At 58.3% G+C, this 17,230-nt stretch overlaps 1 protein-coding gene across 2 annotated transcripts; it reads left to right on the top strand.

The window, feature by feature from the left end:
* The first annotated feature begins 3,973 nt into the window (after nt 1-3,973).
* Nucleotides 3,974-16,041, top strand: TSPO (translocator protein). 2 transcript variants are annotated; one of them, XM_072742561.1, is made up of 5 exons: nt 3,974-4,317; nt 4,504-4,586; nt 13,107-13,317; nt 14,956-15,094; nt 15,604-16,041. In XM_072742561.1, exons 3-5 carry the CDS (start codon nt 13,136-13,138, stop codon nt 15,790-15,792), a joined length of 510 nt encoding a protein of 169 aa, XP_072598662.1. In that variant the 5' UTR covers nt 3,974-4,317; nt 4,504-4,586; nt 13,107-13,135; the 3' UTR covers nt 15,793-16,041. The 2 variants fall into 2 exon arrangements, with proteins under 2 accessions (XP_072598662.1, XP_072598661.1); XM_072742560.1 differs by lacking the exons at nt 3,974-4,317; nt 4,504-4,586 and adding an exon at nt 4,860-4,931.
* Nucleotides 16,042-17,230: the final 1,189 nt, after the last annotated feature.

Raw genomic sequence — 17,230 nt, 5'->3', positions numbered from 1 at the left:
GCATCTAAGGCAGCCTTGCTTGTGACAGACAGACAGACAGAAAAGAAAGGAAAAGAAAAGAAAAAAGAAAGGAAAAGAAGCCATACAGTCAACTAGAGGAGACTCTTTAAATGGGTTATCCGGCAAATCTGTACAACTCTGTGGTCATCACAGATACGGAGGAGATTTTCAGGTTAAGACATGAATAGAGCACACATTGCCTCCAGAAGCCCATAAATCCACAAGGACAAGGAGAACAGGAAAGGAAAGAACCCCTGGAAGCCGAAGAGCAGGAAGACCAGTATTACCTGACCTGCCCAACTGCAGACAGCCAGATCCCTCCCGACAGTGGGGAAAGCTGACCAAGCCTCGTTTATACAAAAGCCTCCTCCAAAGCTTGGGACTGGGCAGCATCAACTGCTTGTAGATCTGAGGGTGAAAGAAATTTAAAATAAAGAGGACTATTTGAAGGTATCTATTTTTTAAAAGATTTTATTTATTTATTTGAGAGAGAGAGAGAGAGAGAGCACATGCAGGGGGAGATGCAGAGAGAGAGAGGGGGAGAAGCAGACTCCCTGATGATTAGGGAGCTGGACTCGGGGTTCAGTCCCATGACCCAGGGATCATGACCTGAGCTGAAGGCAGATGTTTAACCGACTGAGCCACCCAGGTGCCCCCAAAAAAGGACATTTAGAAAACAAATAAGAACACCTTGGAGGGGACCCTGGGTGGCACAGCGGTTTAGCGCCTGCCTTTGTCCCAGGGCGCGATCCTGGAGACCTGGGATCAAATCCCACGTCGGGCTCCTGGTGCATGGAGCCTGCTTCTTCCTCTGCCTGTGTCTCTGCCTCTCTCTCTCTCTGTGACTATCATAAATAAATAAAAATTTAAAAAAAGAACACCTTGGAAATTAAAAATAGGATAGCAGTGGGGTGCCTCGGTGGCTTAGTATGTTAACCGTCTGCCTTCAGCTCAGGGCATCACCCCAGGGTCTTGGGATTGAACCCTACATCGGGCTCCCCAGTCAGTGAAGAGCCTGCTTCTCCCTCTCCCTCTGCCCTTTTCTTCTGTTCGTGCTCTCTTTCTCTCTCAAATAAATAAGTAAATAAATACAATTTTAAAAATAGGATAGCAGAATTGAAAACCTCAACAGAAGGCCAGGAAGCAAAAGTTGAGGGTAAAGCAAAAACAAAAACAACCCAACCAAACCAAAACAAAAAAATCCCTCCCCAAAACTAAAAACTAAACCAAAACAAAATCCCATGACAAATAGGAGAGAAAAGGAAGTTAGAAGACCAGCCTAGAAGGTCCAGGATGATGAGTAAAAGGGGTTTCAGAATGAGAAGTGAGAAAACAGAAGGAAGGAAATCATCCAAAAAAAAATTCAATTTCTGAAAAATAAAGGATATGAGTTTCCCCACATGGAAAGGGCCCCCTGAGTACTGGCACGGTGGATGAAATTAGACCCACAAAGAGGACTACCAGGGTGACATTCCGGAACTCTAGTGACAAAATAGGGCTCAAGACTCTGAATGGCTTCAGCCTGCCTGTGCACACTGTGGCAGCCAGGCTTCACGATGTGGCTTCATGATGCATGAGGACAAGAGTCTCCAACTTTGAATTCTTACTCAGCCAAGCATCAGTCAACCATGAGATGGAATGCAAGATTTCAGAATATTACCTCCTTGGGGTCTTTCTCAAGAACTCCTGGAGGATGGGCTCATTACAAACATGGGGTGGACAGTCTAGGAAGTGAGGAGCCAGCCAGCAGAGGGGCAACGGTATCCCCGGGGTGGTGGTGAGAAGAGACCCCGGAATGGTGTGTGCACTTCCCTACCGGGGCTGTCATCCCCAAGATCCTACCGGTTTCTCTACTGCTTATTTTAGGAACAGAATCCCCAGTGAGCCAGGCCCAGATTCCTGTCAGCCACTTGACCGGTCTTGATCACGGCCTGATGAGACCCTATCCATGACCTGCTGCCTGGCTCAGCTGAGGGTACCTGTTCCAGCTCACAGAAGTGTGCATCCCTGCACCCCTACTCTGGAAATCTGAATACAGGTGCAGTCAGCTCAGAAACAAGGAGGCAGAGGGACGCCTGGGTGGCTCAGTGGTTGAGTGTCTGCCTTTGGCTCAGGGCGTGATCCTGGGGTCCTGGGATCGAGTCCTGCATGGAGCCCACTTCTCCCTCTGCCTATGTCTCTCATGAATAAATAAAGTCTAAAAAAAAAAAAAAAAGGAAGAAGAAGCAAGGAGGCAGAAAAGCCCAAGCTTCTGACTGTTTGGGGCTGAAGTTTCTTTTTATTATTATTTTAAAGTGTACACCGGTTTTAAGTACATCTCTGTATGCAACATTTCACAATTAAGAAAACCAATGTAGGGGGGTGGGTGGCTCAGCGGTTTGGCGCCTGCCTTTGGCCCAGGGTGCGATCCTGGAGTCCCGGGATCAAGTCCCACGTCAGGCTCCCGGCATGGAGCTGCTTCTCCCTCGTCCTGTGTCTCTGCCTCTCTCTCTCTGTGTGTCTATCATAAATAAATAAATCTTAAAAAAAATCTTTAAAAAAGCCAATGTAGACAAATGTTTATTAATGTAGAAAGAGGTGTCTGATTTATTGTAAGAGGAAGAAAAATTATAAAACCACTGGTAGCATGAAGGCATTCTTGTAAAAGGAAGGTATGATACACTTTGAAAAAAAAGTCATGGAAACACTGAAGTGTTGACAGTGCTTTGCTCTAGGCAATGGGAAAGTAGATGATTTTATTTTTTTCCTTTGTGTTTTCCAGTTCCTTTGCAAAGGAGTTCCTTTGCAATAAAAGTGGATTACTCATGTAATAAAGGAAACACATAAATAAAATACAAGGATATACTGGGTTGAGTCACACTTGGAATTGGGAAGCTGAATGACACACGGGTTAAGGGTGCAGATCTTCAGGGCCTCTGGGTGGGAATTCTGACTCCACCGCTGTCCAGCTGTGTGACCTTGAGATATTCCCTCACCGCTCTGAGTCTGTGAGGTGGGGTTAATCCTCTGGGGCTTGGGAGGGTGTCTCCAGTCCTCCTTCCTGGATCGACTGAGCCCAGAGGTAGGTTTTGCTTGTGTTGAATCCTCTAGGGTTCGGCCCAGAGCTGGATACCTTGAAGTGCTCCATATACATACATGCCAGATGCGCAAGAGAAGCTCTGAGCTTGGTGCCGTGAGGCTAAGAAGTCACAGCCCACTTAGAAGGGGGGTGGCACAGAGTTGAAGTTCTAGAAGAGCTTGCTGGCATGACACTGGAGAGCAGTCAGACTCGGACACATGGAGATGCCCAGGGTGGGAGGCTGGGGAGTGCCCTAGGCAGGGACACAGGGGTGAGAAAGGGTGGGGTAGTCAGCTTAACCCAAATTTGGCAGGGCCTCTGGTGCCAGGTAAAGCGGGAGGATCCTCAGCAGAGGGGAGGAGTGGAAGGCCCGAGAAGGAAGCTGGGGGCCAGCTAGGGGCTGCGGCTGCTGTCAGAGGAGGGACGTGACTGTTGCTCAGGCTCAGGAGGCAGCCGTGGGATTGGACAGGAGGGAGGCAGAAGTAATGGGAGGCTTCCAGGGACAGCAGGTGCAGCGCCCGCATGCAGACTGCAGGGTGAATCCCTTGGGCAGCAACTGGCCCCTGGGAACTGTAGGTCGCATCTGTGAAAAGCTTGTGAGCTTCAGGAGGGTGGGTGTGTGTGTGTGTGTGTGTGTGTGTGTGTGTGTGTGTGTGTGTCTGTTCTCAGCCTGTCCCTTTGGCCCTGGCCTGCTGCAGATATTTGGGGGCAGAAATCTCTTGAGCCTTGAGCTCCATGTGTAGTAGGGGTGAGGCTAGAGGGAAGCTGCATAGTCTCCTCCAGGGCTGGCTCTTCCGGGGGAGGTGAATGTGTCACTTGGCCAAGCCACAGGCACTTTGTTACAGGAAGAGGGCGAGGGCTGGCAGCTCCCTGGGAGGTGTGGCCCCTTTCTTCCCGAAGGGCAGTCACAGTGCCTGGGGCCACAATACTTGAGGGACCCAGGAACACGTCTTAATTTCTTTTAAAATTAGAAGAAAAAGAAGCAATCCAGCCCAGATTATATTTGTTTTTATATCGAAGCAGTGGGAGGAGGGAGGGGCTCACAAAAGCCCACCTGGCAGGAGGGTAGCTCGGATGGGAGGCTCCAAGCTGGGATCGTTGGGCAGAAGAAGCTGTAGGTCACCGTTGTCCTCCAAGTACCAAGTTTGGCAACTTGGACTCCTGTAGGCTGAGGGGCCCTGCTTGGCCAAGTCAGCCCGAGGTGGCCAGGACAGACCCTGGGCGGCAGTTAGAAGGCGGCACCCGCAGACTCAGAGGAGGTGAGGGATCCAAGGCCCGGGGCTGGACGTGCTGTGCCCATCAGCGTGCGTCTGGGACTGGAGGTCACCTCCGGGCTGTGCTGGCTGCAGTCCCGGCTCAGTGAGAGCCCAGCGTCTGCACGGCGCCCTGCCTGCATTGCCCTGCGGCGTCCTCACCCGGCCCACGATCTTGTGCCCATTTTACAGATGAGGAGATGGAGGCAGAACCAGTCACAAAGTGGCTGAGCCAGGACTGCGAGTCCAGCCGGCCTCGTGCCCCGGGGCCCCAGGTAAAGGGACGGGGGGGGGGGGGGGGGGCTCCTCCGGCGATGGGGGGGCCACAGCTACTGGGTGCGAGGCCTTTCGGGGCTTTGCTGTCAGGCGACGTAATTCCCCTCTCTGAGGTCGGTTCCCGCTGCCCCAATTTTCCGACGGGAAAGGTGAGGCTCAAGAAGAGGAGCGACCTGGCAGCGACAGAGCCGGGACGCGGCCGGGGCGGGGCGGGCGGGGCCGGGGCCGGGGCGGGGCCTCGCGGCAGGGGCGGGGCGGGCGGGGCGGGCGGGGCGGGCGGGGCAGGGACCTGGGCCACCACCCCGCGCCGCGCAGTGCCTTCCCGGAGCGCGTCCTCGTCGCTGGTGAGTGGGGCCCGGGCGCCGAGGGGCAGCGGGCGGGCGGCCCCGCGCAGGGGCGATCCCCGACAGCGCCCGCCCGCCGCCGCGCCGCCGGAGGGTAAACTGAGGCAGGAGGGGATAGGCCGGGCCCCAGGGCGCGACTGCGGGGCGGCACAAGGGGCTCAGCCGCCGGGACGGCGGGCGGCCGGGGTTCTGACCTCCGCAGTCGGGGCTCCTGCGCGGCGGGATTCCGCCCGGCCCGCGGGGATCGGCCCGCGGGGATCGAGGGGAGCGGGGGTGGGGGGCACTTGGGCAGCCCGGCCCCGCCCCGCCCCGCCCCGCCCCCGCGCCCCGCCCCGCCCCGGCTCGGGTCTGGCGGGAAGCGGAGCCCCCGGGAGGGCCCCGACAGGCTCGGGGGAGTGGCGGGGCGGGGCGCCGTGGGGACCACGAACGCCTGGCGGTCCCCTTGAAACGCTCCATTTCTAGACGCGGAAACGCGGGCCCCGGGGGGGTGTTTGCACGCAACCACGTGGGGCCCCAGCGGGCCTGAGAACCGGGCCCAAGATTCCCGGTTCGGTGCCGGGACCGGGGCCTGGGGTGGGCAGAAGGCCCCCTGGGACCGCCTGTCCGCAGTGCCCCCTGCAGGGGAGCTCGGAGCCGTGGCAGGGGTGAGCGCGCCGCGGGTTTGGGGTCCCCCGGCGGCTGGCCTGCCCCGCGCAGCGCCCGCTCCGCTCCCGGTCCCGGTCCCGGTCCCGGTCCTGGTCCCGGCCCGAGCTCCGCAGCGGACGGCAGGGGCGCCGGGCTGGGCCTCCCCTAGGGACAGTTGACCGAGGCGGTTCCAAAAGGGTCACGGGGCCTGGGGAGGATGGCAGAGGGGCTGCGTCCGGAAGGGCGCCAGGGCGCCGGCCTCCCGCGGGCCGTTGACCCAAAGCCTTAGCTGGCAGCAGTGGGCCTGGAGCTGCGGCGCCCCGCAGGGGAGGCGGGTGGGGAGCCCTGTGCGGCGGGGGACACGGCGGGGGACACGTCTGCTTCGCGGAGCCCCCTTCGCGGAGCTGCCTTGAAAGGCACGAAGGCGCTCGGGGCGGGGGATAGCGCCTCCCGCGGGGGGCCCGGCTCCGGCTGCTCAGCCCACCCAAAAGGAGGCGCAGAGGGAGTCCTTTGAACTCAAGGAAACTGAGGCTCACCCAGGAGCCCCTGGGCAGGCACATCGTGGCAGCGCTGGAGCTGGGGTTCAAACCAGTACCGTTCAAGGCCTTGCTCTGTACGCTGTGTCCTTCTGTGCGTGTGTGCACACGTGCGTGCATTTGGGGCACACATTTGTGCCTGGCAGTGACCGAATCGTAGTTGGATCTGCTGGAAACCACTGATGGCAGCGGGTTGCTGGGGGGGGGGGGGGGGGGGGCTTGGAGGGAGGGAGCCTCCTTTTTCCTACCTACACTTTCGCCATTTTCATTAGTTTATTTTGGAATCTGTGTTCCTTTGATTTGTACTTTCTTCTGATTGTACAAGCCACGCCTGAATATGCCCTTTGTGTTTACAAAAGTAGTCATTCTCCGTGGAGCACATTCCCCCTGTCACTCCCAGCCCTCCTGGTCACCAGCTGGATGTGGATCCTCCCCAACTTGTCTGTTGTGCTTTCATAATGAAAAAGATTCAGGAAGGTTGTAATGCGGAGGATTAGCTGTAAGTCACGTTAGAAAAGGAAGGAGCCTTAAAACAAGTCCCAGGACAGCGGTGGCACAAGTGAGCGACAAGGTGGAGGAGGGCCGGGCGCCACCGGGGAGGAGGAGGAGGGCGTCTCAGAAGCAACACTATTCTGTTTCTGGGGAGCAGTTCCTGCCCCCTTCTGTAGGAAGGCCTCGGGGAACAGGAGGACGCCCCAGAGACTCTCTAGCTCAGCCCCCGCTTCACAGATGGGGACAGAGAGGCCTGGGAGGTGAGATCTCAGGGCCAGAAATGGGGAGCAGGAGCAAAGCATCTTAAGGACAAGAGTTCCCTGAGTCCCACTCTTGGGGCGACAGGGAGGATTCACATCCTGTAACTGCTGCTCCTGCCTGGGAAGGGGTCTCATGCTCTGGGGGGGCTGCAACACTAGCGCTGGGGCTGGAGGGAGTGAGCCTGTTGGCCCCGAGAGAGTCTTCTACACTGGGCAGAGAGTGGGACCCCTGAGGTAGGATGGGAGCCCCCTGCGGCCCCCCCAGGCCTTTCGCAGGCCTTACCTGCCATGTTGGAATGAGAAGGAGGTGACACAAGGTAAGTGACCGTGTGGCCCAGGGCCGAGGCCAGCAGACTCCCAGCTCAGGGGAGGGGGTGCTCTGGGCCTCAGAGTCACACAGACCTGGAAAATTCTGGGACTCCCTGTGCCTCAGTTTCCTTATTTGGATTGGATGGTGGGAATAGTAATGTCCACTATGGAGGCCAGGAGGGTGTGGCTCAGGGACCCCAGGAGAGAGGCAGCTGGTTGCCCCCCCCCTCCCCCCCCCCCCAGCTGCTGTGAAGAGTAAGTGAAGTAATGAGCATCAGGATGAGCCACCAAGCACCACCTCCATCACTTGTTCCTCAGAGGCCTAGAACCTTCTCCTGACCCCAGGTCCTGAGCCCTCTGCTTTGACCCTCAACCTTTTCCTGACCCCAGGTCCTGAGCCCTCTGCTTTGACCCTCAACCTTTTCCTGACCCCAGGTCCTGAGCCCTCTGCTTTGACCCTCAACCTTTTCCTGACCCCAGGTCCTGAGCCCTCTGCTTTGACCCTCAACCTTTTCCTGACCCCAGGTCCTGAGCCCTCTGCTTTGACCCTTCTCGCTGGTTTTGGAAGTGCTCCTCTGTGAGTGGCCCCAGGCCTGTGGGTGGAGCGTTCTGTTTAGCCTTTTGCCCCACTTAGCATCCAGTGTCTGACTGGCAATGTCTTCTCAGCCTTGGGTCTATGCCCCGGGGCCACTTTTCCGCCCCCCTCCCCCCTCCCTGGGAGGAGAGGGGGTGAGCGGCCTCAGCGTTGACAGCCACAGCCCCTCACTTGTCTGGTCCTCACTTGAGCCTCCCCATGACCCCATGAAGCAGGCAGGACAGGTTATACCTGCCCGATGTAAGGGAAACTGAGGCCCAGAGAGGCACTCAGGATTACAAAGCAAATTGGAGGCAAACCAACGTGTTTGGGTTCTTAGTCACTGTCTGACATTGGTGGAAATAAAAGGTATGTAGGTGGCTTTGCCCTTCTACCTCCATCCCAAGTCCTTTCCCAGCCTTGGGTGCTCCCTGACTTTCCTCAGCCCTCCCTGGGACCCCATCCCAGAGCAGATCCCTCTCAGGCCTGCCTTGGCTAGCCCAGCCCAGCCCAGCCCAGCCCAGCCGAATGTGACTCATCCTGGTGGGTCCCCTAGTTTGGGTGATTCAGGAACTGGGCAGTCCCCCAGAGGCCACAGGAAGCAACCTGTCTGGGCTCTCTGTGTGTCAGGCATCTGCCCTTTCTGTGTCTGACCTTGGAGCTGGGCAGACTGTCTGATTCCCTAGGCTCTGGAAGGGGCATCCAGGAGTGGGGGCAGGAACACTGGCTCAGACCCTACTCTGCCACTGAGGGCTTAGGGAAGCCACCACCCTCTTCTGGGCTGTGGTTTGTTCTGTACAGCAGGGGGCTTGGTTGATAGGCTCTAGGACCCACTCAGCTGGCACCGTGGGCAAGTCCTGTGCGGAATTTCCTGGGCATCGGCTGGGTGCTGTGGCAGGGTGACATGAGTGCCCCTGCCCACAGAACCTAGCGGCATGGGCATATGGTGCAATGTGAGTAAATCTCAGAAACATGCTTGGTGACAGAAGTCACACCCCAGAGGCCACGTATTGTATGATTCCATTTACTGAAATGTGCAGAAAAGATAGATCCACAGAGATAGAGGGCAGATTACTGGTTACCAGGGACTGGGGGAGGGAGGAACAAGCCACGACTGCAGTGGGTAGGGGGGTTCATCTGGGGTGATGAAAATGTTTTGGAACTTGATATGGATGGTGATGGCGAGACACTGGAAGTGTACTAAATGTCACCGAATTGTGCACTTTAAATGGTTAATTTTATGTTATGTAAATTTTACCTCGATTTTAAAAAAAAGTAGGAAAAAAAAAAACCAAGCCAGGATAGGATGCAGTGACAGTCTCAGAGCAGGAGTGATGTGGTGGGAATGGAGGCTTGGAGGGCCTTGGTGAGACAGAGCGGGGGCCGGGGCCGGGGCTGGGGTCAGGGTCTGATACAGTGACAGATACTGAGCAGAAGTGAGGGACAGTGCAAACTGTTATCTGAACCAAGATACTTCTTTTTTAATATTCTATTTTGAACTAATTTTAGACTTACAGAAAAGGTACAAAAGTAGTACAGAAAGTCCCCAGACAGCGTCCCCCCAGCTGGGAAGTCACTGTGGTGTGGCGCTCGCAACGGCAGCCCTGTGGAGTTCCACCAGCTTTCCCACAAACTGCCACGTTGGCCCCAGGACCCCATGCGGATCTCACATTGTGTTTAGTTGTTACTCCTTCTGGAGCCTCCTGCACTCAGTGACATTTCCCTCAGTCTTTGCTTGTCTCCTGTGACCTTGGCACCTCCAAGGAGTACCAGTCCGTTGTTTTGTAGAATGCTCTTCCACTTGTGGTTCTCTGGGGTTTTCTCACGGTTAGGCTGGGGTTTTGTGTTTGGGGCAAGAACACTACGGCAGGTGTGTCCACCTCTGCGAATCATAGCAGGGGTTCATGATGCCCGTGTGTCTGGTACTGGTGGCATTAACCTTGAGCACCTGTAGGAGGGATACTTATGGGGGGGGCGGCCATCGAGGGATACTTATGGGGGGGGCAGCCATCGGTTTGAAACAAAGTGGGTGTAAGCTGGGACTATCCCGTGCCATGAGAAAAGGCACGAAGGGTCACACTGAGGAGACTCCAGGTCAGGCCCAGTTCAGTGCCTGACCCCCCAGCCCCTCCCCTCAACTTTTGGGACTCAGTTTCCCTATCTGCATGTGAGGGTAAGGATGGTGTGAAGGCCTCTCACCTGCCCAGCCATGTCATGTTCCAGGGGACGCCTGGTGTCCTCACCACAGCTCCTGTGGCTGCCCAAACACTGTCACTTTGCTGCGAATCTGACGTACTTATTAGGCGGACTGGGCAGGGTTGTGTTCCCGGGCCACAGATGAGAAAGCAGCTGAGGAGGCCTGAGCCCTGCTGGGTGATGCGCTGGTGAGCCCAGCTGGGTGGCCGGGTCCACACCCACGTGGCAGGAGCACAGGGCCAGCATCCTCCCGACAGTGGTGAGACAGACCGTCCTGCTCACCCGGGAACACTTGTGTGCACCCTGGAAGCCAGAGGGCAGGGCAGGAGGGCAGGGGAGGGAGACGCTCAGGACCACCTACTGCCAGGCCCCGCATCGCATGCCCAGGGCTCATCGACGGGCATCCTCGTGGCTCACCTGTGCCTTGACCTGGGCGGATGGAGGGACCATCCCAGTTCCACCCGTGACAAAACCCGAGGCCCAAGGAGGGAGGAGTCGGTCCGTCACTAGAGGGCAGGGCTGGAATCTGTTGCCCAACACTCTCCGATTGTCCATTTAAAATGATGCTCATTGGGATGCCTGGGGGGCTCAGCGGTTGAGCATCTGGCTTTGACTCAGGGCCTGATCCTAGAGTCCCGGGATCGAGTCCCGTGTCGGGCTCACGGCATGGGGCCTGCTTCTCCCTCTGCCTGTGTCTCTGCCTCTCTCTTTCTCAGAGGAGTAAATAAAATCTTTTTTAAAATGATGGTTATTATAGACATTTTGGAAAACGATAAAGATGGAACAAACATAGCGTCATAACCCCACTGCCGAGGGCAGTCCTTAGGATCCCCGTCTGCCCACTCGCAGAGGGGCCCTGGGCCGACGCCTTCCGGCTCCGTGCCTCGGGTCTTCACCGGCAGATGGGATAAGATGGGGTCGTTACCCGCAGGGCGAGGATGAGGGCAGTGGGCGGACAGCCGTTCCCCAGCGGTGTTAGCTGTGGGATTATGACACCTTCGTGAATCTGTTTACGGTGTTATTTTTTTTTTAATTTTTTATTTATTTGTGTATGATAGTCACAGAGAGAGAGAGAGGCAGAGACACAGGCAGAGGGAGAAGCAGGCTCCATGCACCAGGAGCCCGACGTGGGATTCGATCCCAGGTCTCCAGGATCGCGCCCTGAGCCAAAGGCAGGCGCTAAACCGCTGCGCCACCCAGGGATCCCCCCTGTTTACGGTTTTAAAATGCCTACCTATGTCATTCATCTGTTTTTTTTTTTTTTTTTTAATTTTTTTTTATCATTCTGAAGCGCCCAGGTGGCTTAGTCAATTAAGTGTCCAACTCTTGATTTCCACTCAGGTCGTGATTTCAGGGTTGTGAGAGTCAGCTCTGTGCTCAGTGGAGAGTCGGCTTGAGATTCTCTCCCTCTCCCCCTCTGCCCCTCCACCACCCCTCCCCACCCCTGCACGAAAGTTCTCTCTTTTTTCACTAAATGTGCTGAGAACAATTTTCACATTATTAGAGTCCTCAAAAGCTGGGAGTTGACAAGGACTTAATGGTCCCTGGTTGTTGGGAAAGTTGCGTCTGCATTTCATGGGGCTTCATGGAGCCCCAGGCCCGCAGCTGTCCCCTCTCCCCAGGGCACCCTTGACCCTTTGTTCTGAAGGCCTGATGGCTCCCCACCGCCCAGCGAGCACAGCCTTTTTCTGCACTTGCTCCCTGGCAGGCAGGTGACCCGCTCCGCCCACACTTGCCTGTCATTCTCTCCCTCCCTGTGTCCCTCTCTGTTCAGGAAGTGCTCCCTGTCCTGCCAGGACCATTTTTTCCTTGATAGTGGGTCGGGGCACCCTTTCTGAGGCCTGTGCCCCCTCAGGGACACTCCTGTTCCATCTACCCTGGGTCCCCAGCCCCCACGCTAGCAGGTCGTGCTGCAGGTTTGCTGAGCTCAGTCTGCTTGTGTGGCTTCTTATTTCCCGCAAACAAACACCTGCACTCCAGATTCTTCAGTTAGGATCAGAGTGTGTCCGTGGGAGCCCAGCCCCCTCATTTAATGTGGGGAAACTGAGGTCCAGTTGAGGTGGTCACAGGCTCGGGTCCCAGAGCAGGGGCAGTCAGAGCTGGTCCGAGATGCCAGCCAGGCCTCACCACCGCCGCCCCTCCTTGCTGGACTCTCAGCCCCAGTGAGCAATTCCACCTGCTGGGAGTCTCACATGCTGTTGGGCAACTAGTAGGTGCTCAGGACAGGCATTGGGGCTGCTGGGGAAGGGGACACAGCTGATGAGCACGAGGGCCAGGCCTGATGACTGGGTCCCCAGCGCTCGGGCTGGCAGCATCCAGGCCTGATACGGGACCTTCCTTGCCCGGAGTCCTGCCAGCCTCTCAGGGTGGCCGAGGGGCCTCGCTAGCCGTGAGCTCTTGCTCACTCCTGTTCTTCCCACCCACTGCCTCAGTGAGCCTGCGCGTCAGGCTGGGAACAGCTTTTTGGTTGGGCAAAGCCTGGCCCCAGAATGCTGTGCGACTCCAGGCCGGCTGCTTTCCCTCTCTGACACACGAGGAAGGGAGGGTGATTTTAGGCTGGGCCTGCAGGGTGCTGATAAAATACCTGTGTGCTCCCCTGCTGGGCTGGGCACAGTGTTGCCATCCGATTCTACAGAGGGGAAACTGAGGCCCACCCAGAGAATTGAAGTGATTTGCCTGAGGTCACAGTGAGTTAGTGGGGAGCTAGGATTTTAGCCGAGCTCCGTGTGATACTAGTTATTGAATGGGTGAATGAATGAATGAATGAGTGAATGAGAAGTACTAGAACATACCGCTGGGGGGATGGACTGATCAGCAGGTGCTCAGAGCGCTGGGCTGTCAGTTGGCCTGGGGAGGAGGAGCCGGGAAGCCTGGGTGGAGGGGACGTGAACTGGCTTGGAATGTGACGAGGGGGTCACGTGACAGGAGACCCGAGGTCAAGGGTGAGGGTGCGAGCTGGGGCAGGACTAGCAGTGGGGGGGGGGGTCCGGGGGCTCCTCCCAGTCAGGCAGGTCTCCTGCGTGGGGCAGAAGTTTGGGTGGAAATGTGTTCCCTGGAGCCATTGTCCCGGGCTGGCGGGGGCTGTGCCGGAGTCACCCCAGCCCCTCCCTGCCCCGTGCTTGGGGTAGCCTCGCCCCAGTTCTGCAGTGCCCCCCCCTCACCCCATCCTTGTCTTCTCTTTCAGAACCTTCCAGAACAGCCGCCACAGCAGCAATGGCCCCGCCTTGGGTGCCCGCCGTGGGCTTCACCCTGGTGCCCAGCCTGGGGGGCTTCCTGGGCTCGTACTATGTCCGCGGGGAGGGCCTCCGCTGGTATGCCAGCCTGCAGAAGCCCTCGTGGCACCCGCCGCGCTGGACGCTGGGCCCCATCTGGGGCACCCTGTACTCGGCCATGGGGTAGGTGGGCCGGGCCATCCTCCCCCGGAGGCCCAGGGGCAGGGCTCCCCCGCGTGCTCTCCGCGGGGAGCAGGCTCCGTTTCCTTGCCCGAACTTTCCCCCCAAGGCCTCCTGGGAGGGGCGGGCCAGTGGCACGGTCTCAAGCTGGCACCCTGGCTGTTTTCGCAACCCCAGGGGGAGGCTGGCTCCGTGCGCCAGGTCCAGGCCTGGGCCCCTTCCAAGGCCGAGTGGCAGCAACAGTAACAAGTCTCGCAGCTGCCACTGGTCGAGCACTCACTCCTCGCTGGCCGCGACGGGGTTAATTTTCAAAACCACCCGCTGGGCACGGGGCTTCCTGCAGGAAACCGGTGAGGACACACACCCCTGAATTGCCCCAGAGGAAGGGAAGCGCCAGCCGGGGGAGGGCACCCCCTGGTGCCTCCAGTGGGAACTGCATCCCGCGGAGGAGGCTGGCTCCCTGCCCTCCTTCTGGAATGTTCCCCGCATCTTGAGTCTATACCAGCCCAGTGCAGGGTGGGGCTGCAGATGCCAGGCGCCCAGGGTGCAGGTAGCAGAAGCCAGGCTGGATGCCCCCCGGGTTCTTTTTTTTTTTTTTTTATGATAGTCACACAGAGAGAGAGAGAGAGAGAGAGAGGCAGAGACACAGGCAGAGGGAGAAGCAGGCTCCATGCACCGGGAGCCCGACGTGGGATTCGAACCTGGGTCTCCAGGATCACGCCCTGGGCCAAAGGCAGGCGCCAAACCGCTGCGCCACCCAGGGATCCCTGCCCCCCGGGTTCTGAGGGGAATAAGTCCCTGCAACCTGGGTGTCAAGTGGGCACCACCCCCAGCCAGTCCTGGCACTACCCTGTCAGGCTCCGGCGCTTCTCTTGCCTTCTCCTCCCCATCCTGGCCTCCCCTTGCTTCAGCCTCCAGGCCTCCCCACTCCCTTCCTCCACCAGTGAGATCCTGACAAAGCACACGCCCAGTGACCCCGAGAAGGTCAAATTCCTCAAGGAGTAAAGAGCTCAGGCCCTGGCCCCGGCCACCTGGGTTCAAATCCTGCCTTTACCTACTGGTTGCCTGCCGAGAGATCTTAGTCACTTTGCCTCTCTGGGCCTCGGCCTCCCCATCTGTAAAATGGGGGTGATAATACTGCCCACCTCTGCAAATTACCATCAGGATGAGGAGTTAGCACTAGGAAAGAGCCGGAGCACGTGGGTAAGCGTTTGCATATGCTTGTTTTCTTCTCCTAGAAAACTCCTACTTGCCCACTAAGGCCCGGCCGAAATGTCCTGTGCTCTGTGCAGCGCCCCTGGCTAGGTTAGGGGCCTCTTTCCCACCCACATGCCACATGTGCTTTCCTCTTCTGGCGAGATCGGTCACGTTCAGGGTGATGTGGCCACACACATGGGCTTCTTTCTTCAGACCCTCATGAGGATGATGGCAGATACTCGTTAAGTGTCCCATGTGCCAGGCACTGACCTAGGCACAGCCAGTGTGTTAAATCCCTACAGCCATCCTGTGAGAAATGAAGGCCCAGAGAAGTCAGGCAACTTCCCTGAGGTCAGGCAACAGTCAGTGGCAGAGCGTGCCCGAGCCACCACTGTCGTCCCTGCCCTTCCCTGCTGCTGTCCTGACCGGTGGCCTCTGTTTCAGGTATGGCTCCTACATGGTCTGGAAAGAGCTGGGGGGCTTCACGGAGGAGGCTGTGGTTCCCCTGGGACTCTATGCCGGGCAGCTGGCCTTGAACTGGGCTTGGCCTCCCCTCTTCTTTGGCACCCGACAAATGGGTTGGGTAAGTGTGGCCTTGGCTGGTCTTCTTGGTCCCTGGAGGAGTGGCCTTTCTTTGGGGACCTAGGGCATCACATCCCAGATGGGATGAGGGTCTAAAGATGGGCGGGGGGGGAGGGCACACGGCTCATGGTCAGCATCTCTCCGAAGCTTTTAGGGGACCAGTGGCCTCCTGGGGATCTCCCAGCTGCTTCTCCTCAGGGGAAGGAAGCATTGTAGGGTTCTGATGGCAGCAGAGGGACTTGCTGGCTTGGCTGAGGGGCCATTGTATAGGAAAACGTTATGACTGGTGCTGTGCATCCCTCACACTGCGTGGATCGGGCAGGGGTGATTGTTCCCATTTTACAGATGGGAAACTGAGGCAGCAGACGGGGGAGGGGTTTGGCTGGGTCACCTGGGGGTGGAAAGGAGTGTTCCCATGAGTGATCCCGTGACTGGCCAGCTGGGACACACGTCCGGTGAGTACAGCGAGCCTCAGGCCTCCCCGTCCTCCCTGCCCCTGTGTCCCCGCAGGCCCTGGTGGACCTCCTGCTGACGGGTGGGCTGGCAGGAGCCACGGCCGTGGCCTGGTGCAGGGTGAGCCCTCCGGCCGCCCGCCTGCTGTACCCGTACCTGGCCTGGCTGGCCTTCGCGGCCGCACTCAACTACTGTGTCTGGCGGGACAACCAGGGCTGGCGTGGTGGCCGTCGGCTCACAGACTGAGAGAGCCCGGCCCTCTGAGGACCACAGCTGCTGCCGGGCAGGTGCTGCCCGTGGTGGTGACCCTTGTGTTCCCGTGGCCGCGAGGCCTGCAGGTCTGTGGGGTCTCAGCCCTGGGTCACCGCAGCTTCAGAAGTGCCCCCAGGCCGAGCCCCGACCCGGGAACAGCGTCCTGCGCTTTCTGCCCCGCTCCAAGCACGCTCTCCCTCTCGGAACACGGAATGTTAGCAGCAAATAAAGTTTCTAACCTCCTGGCAGTGGCCTTTATTACTTGGGTGGGTCCCTGGCTTGGGGGCGGGGGGGAGCTCATCCTACTGCTGGGTCTGTCTGAGCCACATCGTGCAGAGGAGGCTGGACCAGGTCAGCGCTCCCCACAGTCCAGGTCCCTCCCAAGACCCCAGGAGGTGAGGCCGCCGCCCAGCCCGAGCCTGCAACTGTGCTGCTGCCGGACTGGCGCACAGCAGGCCCAGGCCTGGGTCCCGTTCCCCCTCTGGGCCCCCAGGAAGCGGTGGGGAGTGCCTCAAGGCTCTCAGCTGCCCCGGCTGGGATGGCACTGGCCCAGAGCTGGGCCCCCCCCACCTGCCCCCCGCGTGCCAGCCTCACTCCACCAGGGACACCAGATGGGCAGGTCAGAGGCCAGAAGGCGGGTGTCCCAGCCCTGGCCACCACAGCCCCTCACTGGCCCAGGCCTGCGCAGGTTTGGAGGTGTCTCCCCACTTTGGGGTGGGCTCTCCAGGTCCTCTGCAGGCAGCCGCTGGGCAGGCTCCCCCTAGGGCGACACCTCAGCCACAGCCCCGAGCTCCCCCGTACTGTGTGCTCAGCACCGGGGCGCTGGGACCTGCTGCGCCTTTTGTCGCTTGTTTGGTTTTTGGTCACTGATCACTCACATTGGCCAAACTTTTGTGTTTCGCTCACTTGTTTCAGCAGGTCTGATGTTTTGCTGCCCGTGTCCCCCCGTACTTGTCCTCGCATCCAGACGGGACCCACGGTACGATGTTGGGAAAGCTCGGGGAGGGACAGCCGACTCTGTCCCAGGGGCTGTCCCCTGGCTGCCTGCCCTCTCCCCTCCAGCAGGCCACGCTCTGCGTGAACCCGGCAGCTTTGCCGCCTCAGCCGGCTCCTTGTGCCGTTCCCCATGCTCATCGGAGCAGAGGCATCCGAGGGGGACTCTGAGCATCTTTTTTTTTATTTTTAATCATTTCTGAGGTTCTCCAAGATGGTAGGGGGCCCTTGAAGTGTCATCACAGGTCCCTGTGTGCCTGCCCAACGTGCTACACTCAGTACTTTGTGTCCTTAGCACTTGGCGTCCTTGGCACTTAAGTGCGCCTGCTGAGACTTCTGGAATATTTTCCATGATGCTCAGGTGGGCTGGCTGCTTCTGTCCCATTTGCTTGTGGATTTGTTCATCTCTAGCAACATCCCACATACTTCCTCCTGGCCA

This window comes from Vulpes vulpes, chromosome 16 (assembly GCF_048418805.1).
Source record: "Vulpes vulpes isolate BD-2025 chromosome 16, VulVul3, whole genome shotgun sequence".
NCBI classification, from domain to species: domain Eukaryota; kingdom Metazoa; phylum Chordata; class Mammalia; order Carnivora; family Canidae; genus Vulpes; species Vulpes vulpes.
This window is presented reverse-complemented; position numbering and strand designations above follow the sequence as displayed.